We start from the raw sequence: 15,804 nt of genomic DNA on the forward strand, positions 1-15,804 counted from the left end.
TGTGCCCGAGAAATGGATGAGAGAAGCTCCTTCCGCTCCAGCGAAGGGACTTATTCAATCCTAAATCATTCTGGCCCTTGGAGCACCCCTTAGGACTGGGGAGGAATAATAATAGTAATGATTATGGTAATAATAATAATAATAATGTTGGTATTTGTTAAGCGCCTACTATGTGCAGAGCACTGTTCTAAGCCCTGGGGTAGATACAGGGTAATCAGGTTGTCCCACGTGAGGCTCACAGTCTTCATCCCCGTTTTACAGATGAGGTAACTGAGGCACAGAGAAGTGAAGTGACTCGCCCACAGTCACACAGCTGACAAGTGGCGGAGCAGGGATTCGAACCCATGATCTCTGACTCCCAAGCCCGGGCTCTTTCCACTGAGCCACGCTGCTTCTAAGTGCTTATTATATGGAGTAGATATAAATTAGTCAGGTTGGACATCCCTGTCCCACGTGGGGCTCACACTCCTCAACCCCATTTTCCAGATGAGGTGACTGAGGCCCAGAGAAGTTAAGTGACTTGCCCAAGGTCACGCGGCGGAGCCGGGATTAGAACCCAGGATCTTCTTACTCCCGGGGCCATGCTCTATCGGACGTGCAGAGCTCCAGTCAGGAGATAGGACTCCAGTTAGTACAGCTTCCACTCAAGCTGGAGAAGAGACGGTCCCGTGGTTTCCCCTTCCTTTTCGAGGAATTTTGTCCATTTAGATATGCAACAGATGGAATGATCAGTGGGCCGGTTTCAATTTATGAAAATCGATTGTATGAAGAGAGTTTGTCAATGACTTGCTTTCCTAGAATTCGATCTAGATAATTTATGTTTTCACCCATTGTGGTAAAATTTAGCCAGGCTCCTTTACTAGAGCCCCTCTCAGGGCCGCACCCGGAGAGTTTCCAGTTCTCCACCAGTCTCGGCTGCGGGAGGGAGAGTCAAGCGGAGGCCTATCCATTCCATTCCTAGCTTGGGCGGTGGCTCGCGAGCGGCAGGCCGTCTGCTACCGGTCGAAACTCACCTGTTCCGGGCAGCAGCGGCACGGGAGAGAGTCGAGGGTGGAGTTGACTGCGCGGAAGGAGTCAGTAGTAGACCGCATCTGTATTTTTACCAAGAAAACTCTACGGATCCACGACCGGAGCGATCGCGGATGGCGGGCGTTCTGGGAGAGACGTGTCCACGGCGTCGCTGTGGGTCGGAGACGATTCGACAGCATTAAGACAAGACCTTACCAGAGGCCGTTGCTCGATTAATAATATAGCTCCCTGTTGCCACTCCGCATCTTCTCTTTTCCTCCAGACGTGTCTCAGAAAGCTAGGTTCTCTAGCAATTGACATGATAATGAGTAATGATTATTATGATTACGGTATTTGTTAAGTGCTCACTCTGTGGCAAGCACCATTCGAAGCACTGGGGTGGGAACAAGTTGATCCGCTCGGACACAGTCCCCGTCCCACGTTGGGCTCGCGGTCTAGGTAGGAGGGGTCACCCCCGTTCATCTGTGGTTTTGAAATTCTTCTGATTGTAGCTGCGGCTGAATGGGGAAAAATTAGAAGAACTGTTGTCAGAAAGAGCCGTACAGTTCCGAGCCATTGAACGGCGACTGCTGACAAGATTCAAGGATAAAACTCCCGCTCCTCTCCAACACCTGGATACCTTGTTAGATGGAACCTACAGGCAGGTCAGTGCACCCCTTCCAGCTGTTCGGTTCTCTCCGTGCGGGCTCTGTTCATTCCGCGTATGTTCAGGCAGCTTCCGCGTACGTTCCGGATCCTTCAGGAACTCCAAGCCACCCTCTTCGGGAGAAGCACCTTTATCCGGGTGGGACCCTTCGGCGTGCGTGGAGGCGATCACCCGCTCCGCTCCTCAATGTGAGGTAGAAGTGAGATTGGCAAAAGGCGGGGTGATAGCACCAGTTTGCTCCTTTGCTGGTCTTTTCCTTCCCTGAATCTCTGACACTGATCACTATCCTGGCTGATCTCCTGGGGATTTCGAGCTTATCAACATTTTCAAGGGCCTTCCTCTTTCTATCGTCCCATATGTTCATTTTCAGGCACCTGCATTGCATTTTTTCCCTCCCTTCCCTTCCCTAATTGACGGATATGTACACAATAATGTTGGTATTTGTTAAGCACTCACTATGTGCAGAGCACTGTTCTAAGCGCTGGGGTAGATACAGGGTAATCAGGTTGTCCCTCGTGAGGCTCACAGTTAATCCCCATTTTACAGATGAGCCAACTGAGGCACACAGAAGTTAAGTGACTCGTCCACAGTCACACAGCTGACAAGTGGCAGAGCTGGGATTCGAACCCATGACCTCTGACTCCGAAGCCCGGCCTCTTTCCACTGGGCCGCCCTGCTTCTCACCAGTGCTGTGGGTTGAGGATGGGGTGAATACCGAGTATCCAAAGGGTCAAGATCCAAGTGAACAGATGACAGACATCTATAATTCCCCTTCCTTTAATTTATTTTGATGTGTTTCCCCCTCCTCCCGTCCCCCCGTCACTGGATTTTAAGGTCTTCGAAGGCAAGGATCATGTTTACTTACTCTACCGAACTCTCCCAAATCCTTAGTACAGTGCTCCGCACACAGTAAGCACTCAATAAATACCACTGATTGATTTAGGGATGTGTCCACATATATGAATGATAGTTGTGATTTAATTTCTGTCTCCCCAGGAACACCAAAATAAAAACTTAGAGCTTCTCCTTTATTTTTGCTGTCACGATGAAGATGATAAACCGTATGGGAAATAATGTTTTAAACCCAAACATACTTAGCAGGATGGCTTTAATGAACTACTTTTGTTGAAACGATCTATACTTGGTTTTAGGCTGACCGGATTGCAGGTTTCCCATCTTGGAATTAATTTGAAATTCATGAGAATTAATCTTGTCAGGGACCAGAGAATTAGGCTGTCTAAATATTCCTCAAATCACTTGGCAGTGTCATGCAGACAAAATGTTAACAATTCAATTGAAAGGATTTGCTTTATATTAAACATATGACAGCTACTTTGCATAGCACATTTTGAAAATATATGTTTCGCGTGACTTTTTGACAGTTATCACCAAAGCCTCAGCTGACATAGGTTTTCCAGTTATATGAGGAGAAAAGAATCCCTAGTGTATTTTGAAAATCAAAGAACCATGATGAACCATGTTTTGAAGAGATGTAGGTGAATCATTCAAGGCAATTAATACCGTTCAGCTTCTTTGCACCCTATTTTTTGATAAAAAATATATATATATTTATATACTCTTTCAGGAACAGTCCGTCTGTCCCCCGCGGTTTTATTAACACTATAAAATTGGGCAAAACTTTGCTTAAAGATGAACATTGCTTGAATATGATCAGATCTAAAGAGTCACCTGGTTGCCGCTTTAAACTTATAAGCGTGGTTCAGTGGAAAGAGTCTGGGCTTCGGAGTCAGAGGCCACGGGTTCGACTCCCAGCTCTGCCACTTGTCAGCTGTGTGACTGTGGGCGAGTCACTTAACTTCTCTGTGCCTCAGCTACCTCATCTGGAAAATGGGGCTTAACTGTGAGCCTCACGTGGGACGACCTGATTACCCTGTATCTACCCCAGCGCTTAGGACTGTGCTCTGCGCTTAGTAAGCACTTAACAAATACCAACATTATTATTGTTATTATTATCTACTTCATATTCATCATCTTTGACTGGTATCGTTCACTATATCTAGTTATCACAGATATCATCCAATCGGTGGTATTTATTGAACACTTACTGTGTACAGAGCACTGTACGAAGCAGTTGGAAAATAAAACACAACTGCGTGGGTAAACGTCATCTCTGCCCACCAGGAATTTATAGTCTACATATTACTGTACAGATCTAGTACCCTTGGGGCATAATAATAATAGCATTTGTTAAACGCTTATTACGTGCCAAGGACTGTTCCAAGTGCTGACATTTTGTATTCACCTCTCCCTCGGCCCCACGGCATTTATTCACATATCGGTAAATTACTTATTTGTATTAATGTCTGTGTCCCCCTCTGGACTGTAAGCTTGTTGTGAGCAGGGGAATTTGTCTAGCAACTCTGTGGGCTTGTACTCTCCCCAGCATTTAATACAGTGCTCTGCGCGCATTAAGTACTCAGTAAATGCCATTGATTGATCAACTGCATATATCTTTTCTATCTTCTGTCTGTATCCTTTTCGCTTTCTCTTTTCCTCCTCCCTTAGCTAGCTGTCTGTCTCTGCCTGCTTTCCTATCTGTCTAGGGGCCTATCTCCCATTCTTTTATGTCCACTTATAATAATAATAATTATACTTATGGTACTTGGTAAGTGCTTGCCATGGGCCAATCACTGTTCCAAGCACTGGGGCCGATACGAATTAATCAGATTGGACCCAGTCCCTGTCTCATATTGGGCTCACACTCTCAATCCCCATTTTAGAGATGAGGTAACCGAGGCCCAGAGAAGTGAAGTGAGTTGCCCAAGGTCACAGAGCAGACAAGTGGCAGAGCCGGGGTTAGAACCCAGGTCCTTCTGACTCCCAGGTCCAGGCTCTGTCCACTAACCCGTGCTGCTTCTCCTGTTAAGGAAGCCTTCCCAGAGGAAGGGCATTAATCCTTCCTTGTAATAAGGCCATGCTGGAATTCTTAATCTGTCTCTCTGCTTCCTTGTGCCGCGGCTGCCTTTGAAATGAACTTCTCTGGCAACGTTTAACTTTCTGTCGCCATTGTACATTTCTGGTTATGTATGTGGCTTCTTTGGTGCAGACTGATAGATCACCTTGACTTCAATTTGTGAATGACTGGTATGATTTTAGATTTACCAAGGACTCTGTAGCAACTGTAGGTTGGAGGTTTAGGAACCTTCTATAGCCTCCTGCCTTCACGAGTCTAAAAATTCAATAGTATTTATTGAGCGCTTACTATGTGCAGAACACTGTACTAAGCGCTTGGAACGTACAATTGGGCAACAGATAGAGACAATCCCTGCCCATTGACGCGCTTGCAGTCTAATCTGGGGAGACAGACAGAATGGTTTGCGGTGAGCTCATGGTTGAGGCCCTGGGTTTGTTTTATGTAGGAACCTGGAATAACCTGAATTTAGAGTGGACCCATCCTGCAGAGGCCAGTATGGAAAGGTGGATAAAGGCTGTGTAGACTGGAGATGCTTAATAGGATTTAGTTATTTGGAAGGAATGTGCTGTTGTTTACAAAGATTATTTCCATCGTTCTTCCTGTGGTTTAAGAGGTCTTTGTTGATTTAACACATAATGTCATCCTTGAGTCTGGCTGGAGGAGTAATCATAGAAAAAAAGGGATTTCTGAAGCTGTCGTTCTTCTAGAGTCCCTTGAGAGCCTCCTGCTAAATATCCGATTGTAAGTGATTTTCTGTGGGAATCAAGTTTGACTTGCTCTTCTCTATTCCGCCTGTCAGAGAGGTGTCATTCTCATGAAGGTTTTTCAGGTTCTCCTGGATCCTGTAGAATGAATGATATTTTGTGTTGTGTCAATGGCCCATTTCCTTTGGTCCCTAGAAGGGCAGCGGTTGGTTCTTGGAAGGCAACCCATGCTTCACTGGATTGGCCGCACGTTACCGTGCTAGTGGTAGATTGCTAAGGCTGGAAGAATTTTCTCATTTTTCTTTCACCGAGTTCAGGGTGGAAAGCTGAAAGTTAAAGGTCCACAGTCGTCTGCGTGGAAAAAAGATTTAAGGCCCGTAATTTATATGTCATCATATTTAGTCATTTTCCCTGGGGCAAGATGGAAAATAATGATTAATATAGGAAACAAATGAGCGAAGGAGACGGAAAATATGGAAGTCTTTACAGTTTCACATTTCTTTGTAATAGATACTATGGAGACATTCCGTTGATAAAGTCATGCACATTTTTGGTAAAACATAATTTGGGGATCTCGAGGGAGTTTTCCTTTTAAATTCTACTTGTTTATGCAACTAATAACTGGCTTGGGAGCCACTTTCAATGTAGGAAAAAGTCCATATTTTATGTATATGCCTATTCGGTCTTGTTTCACAAAATGGCAAATGACCCACAGTTGAGTACTTGGTATGGACTTCATTATATTGGACTGCAGAAAATCATGCTCCAGTATTTAAGACTGTGTTCGCTGGATCTTTAAAATGTTTCTTCTGCCCTCCTTCTATGTAGTACTCTCTTCCAGCTCACCAAACGGCAGCTGCTTGTGTATCCGTTCTTTTCAACAAGAAGAGTAATGATGGTATTAAGTAATATAAGTGCCATATCATGTATTAAGAGGTGGAATAGCTACAAGATAATTAGATTGGACACAGTCCCTTTCGCCCCTAGATCTCACATATCCGACCGAGCCAAGCACAGTGTCTGAATATTGATTGACTGCTTATGTTTCAAGACCTTGTTATTCATGGTCCTATCTTGTCATTTTATGTTGTGCATGACTTAGTGGCGATATTGGTAAAAGCTGGGGAGTTCCATGCATTTATTTGTAGTAGGGGTTCTACGATTAAGTACTTGGGAGATGAATGAGAGAAAGATGAATGTGTTCAGAATGCAATACTGCCAAGTTTTTCTGCGGAGAGTTCGTTCTGAAAAGGTTGTAGTCCTTTAGATCTTAGGGTTACGATATTAGAACCAATGTGGAATCACTAGAGGACTTTTAAAGGTGATTTTGTCAAGCAGGAAGTAATACAGTGAAAATTCAAATTAGACCTCGGTTTTTGTTTTTTTTTAGCTTTGGAGTTTTCTTCATACTCCTTATGCTTTTAAGAATTCGTAAGAATTAAGAAAGATAACTAAAATCTTTTCCTTTCCTATCAGAATCAGTTTTTGATCTGCGGAGTTTCAAGGCTGATGCTTTTTATTTAAATTACTTGAACTAATGTAATAATAATAATAGTATTAATTAAGCAGTTACTGTGAGCCAGGCACTGTTCTCAGTGCTGGGTTGGACGCGGTCCCTATCCCACAGATGGCTCACAGTCTTAATCCCCATTTTACAGATGAGGTAACTGAGGCACAGAGAATTAAAGATCAAGCTCACACAGCAGACAAGCGGCAGAGCTGAATTAGAACCCAGGCCCTTCTGACTCCCAGGCCTAGAAGGCCACACATCATGATCATTAAATTCTTTCTCATACAACCAGGCGGGTAGCGTTAGAGCCTACTTAGTCCTTGTTCGAATCACGATAAATGGATGTTGGTAATTGTATGTAGTCAAAGATTTCAAAGGTTTTTTGAGAAAAAAATCTATAAATCTAAGGCGTACAAAAACAGCAACATCGTGAAGAAAAAGTCCTAATTGAATTTCCTCAACGACAGCCAAAAAATCTCCTCAGTTTGATCTGGGTGTCAGTTAGCAGCAACCTAAAGCATCAGCTGCAATATAAATGGCACATCGTTAGCATCAAGTCTGGAAATCTGTGGAAAGAAAGAGAAAACATATGTGCATGGCCAAGCAAGCAATTACACCCCCATTCGTGGTTTACGCATCTTCATAAAAGACATCCAAACATTGGAAGATTCCTCAAAGGCAAATAACCCTCGAGACTTTAGTTTCAGAGAATGGGAGGATGTAGTTTGTCACTCGGTTTAGCCGATCGCTTTCTTTTCGAATGACTGATGCTGGTTGCACGTGACAGAAAATCCCCGGAAAATAAGTTTGCTTTCATGCGATAAGCTTTCCACACACGTGAGATAGTTCACGCGGGACTGATCGATTGATTGATTGTGTCAATGGAAACGGGATAGCTGGTGTACTTAGGTTGTATTTTGATGCTTCTATGTTTTCTGTTTTTCTTTCTGTGTGAACACTAACGCTCTGTTGAAGCACAGGAGGAAATGTTTATTGAGCTAAAAGCTTAATTGTGTTGGATAACATATGTGTGATGTAATAGTTGATAGAAGTTAATGTTTTAGAAAGGCGCTTGGCTTGTTCCTCGATTCCACAAAGCGGGAGACATATTGGTCATGAGCTTAAACAAAAATCCTGTGGTTTGGAATTTTTACTTGCTACTTTGTGCTGAACCAAAACTTCCTTCTAGTATTTATTTGTACAGTCAATCCCAGCAGCCCATTTTAGGATCGCGCTGTTCACCCCAAATGGGGAGGGGGCTAAAAAGGGTGCGTCTAAAAATACTCGCCTCACGGTCACAGAAACCTGATTCACCTGAGGACCGGGCCCGGGGAGCCATGATCTGGTGGGGCGAACACCAGCCAAAGTCTCCCAAGCACAAGGGAAATGGCGCTCGCGTCGGGGAAGATCAGAATGCTCGGATCAGCGATTGTTCCTCGTGTCTGTACCCTAGCCAGATATGAAACCAACCTCACAGTACTGAAAGAAACCAAACTTCCCGATGAAAGACAACAGATGAAGTGGTCGTTTTCAGGAGAGGTCTTCCCTTTCTTGGAAGGAAGGATCAAAGACCTTTCTACAAACATGGCATAGCCTTGACTTCATCGCTCAACCAGTGGTTTTCATTTAGTTCTTACTGAGTGCAAAATAGTACTCACGGCTTGAGAAAACACAGTGGCACCCCTCAGTTGCCCCATCTGGTCTACATCTTGCTGCCGTGTTGGTATTTTATCCTACCCCTGAGTATTCCAAAGGACACATCGGCCTTCTTGATTCTGTTTTCCACCTCCTTGGACTAAATCTGGTGAGGGGATTCAATTCCGATTGGGTGATGGAGATCCTTAGTTGGGCTGAAGGGACGTGGGTCTTCTCTCAAAGTGATTGTCCACGTTTTGCACTCCCCTGATTCTGAGAAGCACGACTTGTATTTGTTAGGAACTTACTGTGTGCCAAGCACTGTATTCGGTGCTTGGGTAGATGCAAGTTAATCGGTCCCGTCCTACGTGAAGCTCACCGTCTAAGCAGGAGGGAGAAGTGAGCGGTTTCTTCGCCAGCCACCAGCCTTCTACACGTTATTAGCTTAAAGGGGAGTGAGGGTTTGGTAGAGGGGGAAATAATACGGTAATGCAGACTAGATCCATTGGGAGAATGCAAAGGCTGGTTCCTTCATTCAGTCGTATTTATTGAGCGCTTACTGTGTGCAGAGCACAGTACTAAGCGCTTGGAAAGTACAATTCAGCAATAAAGAGAGACATTCCCTGCCCACACCGGGTTTACAGTGTAGAAGGGGGGAACAGACATCAAAACAAGTAAACAGGCATCAATATGAATAAATATTATTATAGATATGTAAATATATACACAAGTGCTGCGGAGCGGGGAGGGGGGATAGAGCAAAAGGAGCGAGTTGGGGCGACGTGGAGGGCGAGCTGAGGAAAAGGGGTCTTAGTCTGGGAAGGTCTCTTGGAGGAGGTGTGCCTTCAGTTGGACATTGAAAGGGAGAAGTGTGATTGGCTGATTTGAGGAGGGAGGGCGTTCCTGGCCAGAGGTAGAACATGGCCAGAGGTCGACGGCGGGCCGGGAGAAAATGAGGCACCATGAGACGGTTGAAAGGAGCGTGCTTGTGAACATTCAGGCCGGAAGCATTTCCGCAGACTGTTCCGGTGCTTCCGTATATGTGTGTTTCCAGAATGAAGGGGTGAGAGAAAGGACTGTGAGGGCCCAGTTGACATTTGCAGTCAATAGCCATAAGACTAGGAAAGAGGGACCTGGTGATGGGCCAGAGAAAATCATTTCGTGAGAAGTGGATAAACTTGGGAGTGGATCTTTGAGGGGACAATAAATCTGCAGTGGATTTTAATGTGTCCCCCGCCCCCCACCATAGACCATAAATTCCTTTTGGGCAAGAATCATGTCTACCGTCTATTTCCAATTGCTCAATACAGTGCTCTGCAATCAGTCAGTCGATCACATTTATTGAGTGTTTACCATGTGCCGAGGACTATACTGAGCGCTCCAGAGAGTGCCGCACAACAAAGTTGGTAAACACTGTCCACAGGGAGCTTTGCAGCCTACAAGGGGGGACAGACATTAATCTGAATAAATGAATAACAGATACGTACATAAGCACTGTGGAGTTGAGGGAGGGATGAATAAAGCGTACTAATCCAAATAATAGGGTGATGCAGAAGGGAGTGGGAGAAGAAGAAATGAGGGCCTCTTGAAGGAGATATGCTTTGAAGGTGGGGAGAGTGATCAGTACAGTGCTCTGCACATAGTAAGCGCTCAATAAATACTATTGAATGAAATGAATGATCAACTGTTGGATGTGAAGAGGGAGGGCATTCCAGGACAGAGGCAGGATGTGGGAGAGGGGTTGGAGACAGAGAGACGAGATGGAGGTACAGTGAGCACGATGGCATTAGAGAAATCTGAGAGGTAGGAGGGAGCAGTGTGATCGGGTGCTTTAAAGCCGACGTTAAGGAGTTTCTGTTTGTGACGGCGGTGGAGAGGCACCCACCGGAGGGTCCTGAGGAGTGGGGGAAACATGGCCTGAACGTTTCTGTAGAAAATTGAGAAGGGCAGCGGAGTGAAGAATGGCCTGGAGTGGGGAGAGACCGGAGGGAGGCCAGTCGAAGTAGGATAGGATATGTGCTTGGATCAACATGACAGCAGTCTGGATGGAGAGGAAATGGCAGATTTTATTCATTCATTCATTCATTCAATAGTATTTATTGAGCGCCTACTATATGCAGAGCACTGTACTAAGCACTTGGAATGTACAAATCGGCAACAGATAGAGACCGTCCCTGCCCGTCGACGGGCTTACAGTCTAATCGGGGGAGACAGACAGACAAAAATAATAGCAATAAATAGAATTGAGGGGATGTACATCTCATTAAAACAATAGCAATAAATAGAATCAAGGTGATGTACATCTCATTAACAAAATAAATAGGGTAATAAAAATATATACAATTGAGCGGATGAACACAGTGCTGAGGGGAGGGGAAGGGAGAGGAGCAGAGGGAAAGGGGGGAAAAAGGGGGCTTAACTGAGGGGAGGGGAAGGGAGGAGCAGAGGGAGCAGAGGGAAAAGGGGAAGCTCAGTCTGGGAAGGCCTCTTGGAGGAGGTGAGCTCTAAGTAGGGCTCTGAAGAGGGGAAGAGAGTCAGTTTGGCGGAGGTGAGGAGGGAGGGCGTTCCGGGACCGCGGGAGGACGCGGCCCGGGGGCCGACGGCGGGACGGGCGAGAACGGGGGACGGCGAGGAGATGGGCGGCGGAGGAGCGGAGCGTGCGGGGTGGGGAGTAGAAAGAGAGAAGGGAGGAGAGGTAGGAGGGGGCGAGGTGATGGAGAGCCTCGAAGCCTAGAGTGAGAAGTTTTCGTTTCGTGCGGAGGTCGATAGGCAACCGCTGGAGGTTTTTAAGAAGGGGAGTGACGTGCCCAGAGCGTTTCTGCGGGAAGATGAGCCGGGCAGCGGAGTGAAGAATAGACCGGAGCGGGGAGAGACGGGAGGAAGGGAGATCAGAGAGCAGGCTGACACAGTAATCAAGCTGGGGTATTATGAGAGCCCGTAGCGGTATGATAGCCGTTTGGGTGGAGAGGAAAGGGCGGGTCTGGGCGATATTACAAAGGTGAGACCGGCAGGTCTCGGTGACGGATCGGATGCGTGGGGTGAACGAGAGAGCCGAGTCGAAGATGACACCGAGGTTGCGGGCCTGAGAGACGGGAAGGATGATCGTACCATCCACGGTGATAGGGAAGTCAGAAAGAGGACAGGGCTTTTAATGATGTTGTGAAGGTTGACCCAGCGGGATAAGGTAATAGACCGATAACGTGAGTTGAATGAGAGAGACCAGAGTTATGCGCTTTTGAGACAGGGAGGATGGTGGTGCTGTCTTACCGTGACGGGAAAGTCATGGGGAGGTCAGAGTTGGAGTGGGAAGATGAGGAGCTCTGTTTTGGCCACGTGAAGTTTGAGGTGTCACCAGGATATTCAGGTCGAGAGGTCCTGAAGGCCCGAGGAAATGCGAGACTGTAGAGAAGGAGAGGTGAGGGTTGGAGTGGTGGATTTAGGAATCGTCTCTGTAGAGATGGTTGTTGAAGCCATGGGAGTGAATGAGTTCCCCAAGGGAGAGGGCATAGTTGGAGAATAGAAGGGGACCCAGAACGGAGGTGGGAGGCAGAGGAGGAGCCGTGAAAGAACTGAGAAGGAGAGGCCAGAGAGATAGGAGGAGAACCAGGAGAGGACAGTTTCAGGGAACCAAGGAGGGAAGGATGAGACGAAAGGGAGGAAATGACGCTAGATTGGAAGAGAAGGCAAAGGAGAAAGTGAAAATGCCTTTCCTCCTCCTCCTCCTGCTTCTTCCTAATTCTCCCTCACCTTTTTCTTGTACATCTCCTTCCTCTATTTGTCTTCCTCCTCCACCATACCACCACAGCCCCCTGGTCCTCCCCTGGGTGATTCGGCCCCCGTCTCCGACACTTCAGCCTCGTGAGGAGGAGTTCTGCGCACGATGACCTCTTCCCTGCCCTGTCAGCTCAGGGACATTTCGTATTCCATCTCGATCACTGCATCAGCCCTTAGGGTTTTTTTTATGGTACTTATTAAGTAGTTACGATGAGCCGAACACTTTACTAAGTGTGGAGGGAGGTACAAGATAATTAGGTTGTAATCCCTGTCCCACATGGGGTTCGTAGCATAAGTAGGAGGGAATAGGATTTAATCCCCATTTTGCAGCTGAGGAAACTGAGGCGTAGAGAACCTAAGTGACTTATCCAAGGTCACACAGCAGGCAAGCGGCTGAGCTGGGATTAGAACCCAGGTCCTCTGAGTCCTAGGCCCGGACTTTTTCGACTAAGCCACGCTGCTTCTCCTTGCTGATCTCCCTGCTCCCAACCTCTCTCCTCTGGCCTCCGCTGCACGGAAAATGTTTCTAAAACATCCCCACTGCCTCGGATCGTTGCCCATCCATCTCCACTTCAAGCCGAAGCCCCTCGCCGTTGGATTCAAGCCCTCAATCAGCTCCCTCCCTCTTACTTTTCCTTACACCTGTCCCTCCACAACCCAGCCTGCACATTTTGGTCCTCTCCTACTGACCTGCTCACTCTCCCTCACTGTCCCTCCCCCTTCGTATCCTCTGGACCACCACTCTGCCCATCTTCAGAGCCCTTCTAAAATCTTATCTTCTCCAAGAAGTCTTCCCTGATTAGACGCTCATCCTCGCTACCTTTTTCATCTCCCTACTGCCTCACCCACACACTTAGTCCCATCCTTGAAGCACTCGGTCTCTCACTCCACTCCACATTGGTATGTATCTTTACATTCATTTATGTCCCTTAACCGAAATTTGTTTTACTGTTTGTCTACCCTGCTGGACTGTAAGCTTGCCGAGGGCTGTGGTCGTGTCTATCAACTCCCCCAAACACATAGTACAGGCTCTGCACACGATGAGTGCTCAGGAAATCCCACCGATTGTTTAATTGATTGTTCCATTGGTGAGTACTCGGTGGAATCACACCACCTCCTTCATTCTTGGTCCAGGAATTGCTAGCCACGGCCTTGGCTACCGACACCACAAAAACAACCTTCCTCTATTGACGGGGAATCAGGGTGACCTAGTGGAAAGAGTCCGGGCCCGGGAGTCCAAGGACCTGGGTTCACCGCTTGCCTGCTGTGTGACCTTGGGCCAGGCACTTAGCTTCTCTGTGCTTCAGGTTCCTCAACTGTAAAGTGGGGATCCATTTCCCGTTCTCCCGCCTTCTTAGAATGCGAATCCCATGTGGGTTAGGGACTGTGTCCAACCTGATGAAATTGTATTTACCCAAATGCTTAGAACAGTTAGACACACAGTAGGACTTACATACCATGATAAAATAATGATAATTATAATAACCGCCAAGGCCATGGGCCCCTATCCAACCATGACGGCCTAGCATTCCCTCCAGGGACACCTCATCTCCTGTCCTGAGAAGCAGCATGGCCTACTGGATTGAGCTCGGTCGAGGGAAATATGGATACAATTAAAGTTCAAAGGAAAACAGTGCCGTGATATGGTGGTAGAAGAGAAATGGAGAAGCAGGAGAGCTGTGTGTGTTTTGGGGGTGCCAGGAGGGAGAGTAGGAAAGTCACCGGGCAGAGAGAAGGATGAGAGAAGGATGGGAAAGGGCTGATGTTGAGTTGCGAATTGACTTACCTGCAGCGATTGGACCTAATGGCGAGATGGGAGTGGATATGCTGAGATGGATGAAAAAACAGTGGAGATCATAATAATAATAATAATGATGTTGGTATCTGTTAAGCGCTTACTATGTGCCGAGCACTGTTCTAAGCGCTGGGGTAGACACAGGGCATTCAGGTTGTCCCACGTGGGGCTCACAGTCTTAATCCCCATTTTACAGATGAGGTAACTGAGGCACCGAGAGGTCAAGTGACTTGCCCCAAGTCACACAGCTGACAGGTGGCCGAGCCGGGATTCGAACCCATGACCTCTGACTCCAAAGCCCGTGCTCTTTCCACTGAGCCACGCTGCTTCTCTAAGCTTCTCTACCATCTAGGAGATGGTATTCCTAGGTGATACAGACGGTTCTAACCTGGAGTATGCCTGGTTTTGTAGCGTTCAGATTTTGTCTGAGGATGAATCAGTTTGCCTGCAGTGTCACTGACATGCCCTCATAAGCTCTCTTCTAAGTGACTGTGTTTATGTCACTGGGCCAGGGTGTGAACTTTTCATTTCGAGATTGAAGGCAAAGCTGGGGTCGGACCTCTGCTTGGTCCGGGCTCAGACGGGTCTGGGGAAGAAGAAGTAGAGAGGGAGGAAGAGAGAAATCGGGCAAGGAAGAGGAAGTTAAAATGGCCCAATCAATTTGTGGTATTTATTGAGTACCTCCCCTCTCAAGGTCACACCTGGACAGTTTCCAGTCCTCTCCCAGTCTCGGCTATGGGAGAGACAGTCGAGCAGAGGCCTACCCGTTCCATTCCTAGCTTGGCCGGTGGCTAGCGAGTGGAAGACAATCCGCTACAGATCAAAACTCACCCACGCCGGGCAGCAGCAGCTTGGGAGAGAGTCGAGGGCGGAGACTCGAGATTAGCGTACGGAAGGCAGCAACGGCGAACCACTTCCGAATCTTTACCGAGAAAACTCTATGGATCCACTACCAGAAGAAAGGCAGACGGAGAGCGGGGCGTTCTGGGAGAGCTGTATCCGGGGTGTCGCTGTGGGTCGGAAACGACTCGACGGCATAAGACAGGACGGTTGAGGGCTTACTCCGTGCAGAACACTAAGAAGTGCCTGCTGGACAGAGTGCAATAAAATGGGTAGGTAAGATCTCTGTCCCGAAGGAGCTAGCCGCAAGCGTTTAGTCCAGTGCTCCGCACACAGTAAGCGCTCAATAAATACGATCGAATGAATGAATAATGGGGAGAGAGACGCTAAAACCAGTTACGGGTAAGGAAAACGATGGAGTCTAAGGATATGTACCTAAGGAGGAGCCCTGCTTCCTTCTCCACAGCCTCTCCTCTGGTCCCCACTGGGCAGTGAGCCAAGCAACGGGCTGCCTTAGATCCACCCGGGAGCTTCCTCCCGCTTGCCTCCTCCCCTCCCTTTCGCCCACCTCCCTCAGCCCCAAGGCCTGCTCAGGTCAGGGCAATCGTGATAATAATAATGATGATGGTGTTCGTTCAGCCCTTACTATGTGCCGAGCACTGTTCGAAGCGCTGGGGTGGATACAGGGTGATCAGATTGTCTCACGTGGGGCTCACGGTCTCAATCCCCATTTTCCAGATGAGGTAACTGAGGCCCAGAGAAGTGAATTGACTTGCCCAAAGTCACCCAGCTGCTAAGCGGCGGAGCGGGGATTAGAACCCACGACCTGCGACTCCCAAGCCCTGCTGTTTCCACTAAGCCATCCTGATACCTGCTCCTGCACCCGCTCAGCCCCTTTTATATCCTGAAGAACAGACCCATGCAAACATCCAGTTC

At 47.4% G+C, this 15,804-nt stretch overlaps 1 protein-coding gene across 7 annotated transcripts in view; it reads left to right on the top strand.

The window, feature by feature from the left end:
* The window catches only part of BBS9 (Bardet-Biedl syndrome 9), a 483,236-nt gene that overhangs the window by 250,747 nt on the left and 216,685 nt on the right, over positions 1-15,804 (top strand). For all 7 annotated transcript variants that reach the window (XR_005661271.1, XM_039915128.1, XM_039915127.1 and 4 more), the window contains one exon: positions 1,521-1,673. Coding sequence is in view for 6 of the 7 variants with exons in the window: in XM_039915128.1 (XP_039771062.1) it covers positions 1,521-1,673 (153 nt within the window). In the remaining variant the exon portion in view is untranslated. The remainder of the gene's footprint in view (positions 1-1,520; positions 1,674-15,804) is intronic.

The sequence above is a fragment of the Ornithorhynchus anatinus genome, chromosome 21, assembly GCF_004115215.2.
Source record: "Ornithorhynchus anatinus isolate Pmale09 chromosome 21, mOrnAna1.pri.v4, whole genome shotgun sequence".
NCBI classification, from domain to species: Eukaryota; Metazoa; Chordata; class Mammalia; order Monotremata; family Ornithorhynchidae; genus Ornithorhynchus; species Ornithorhynchus anatinus.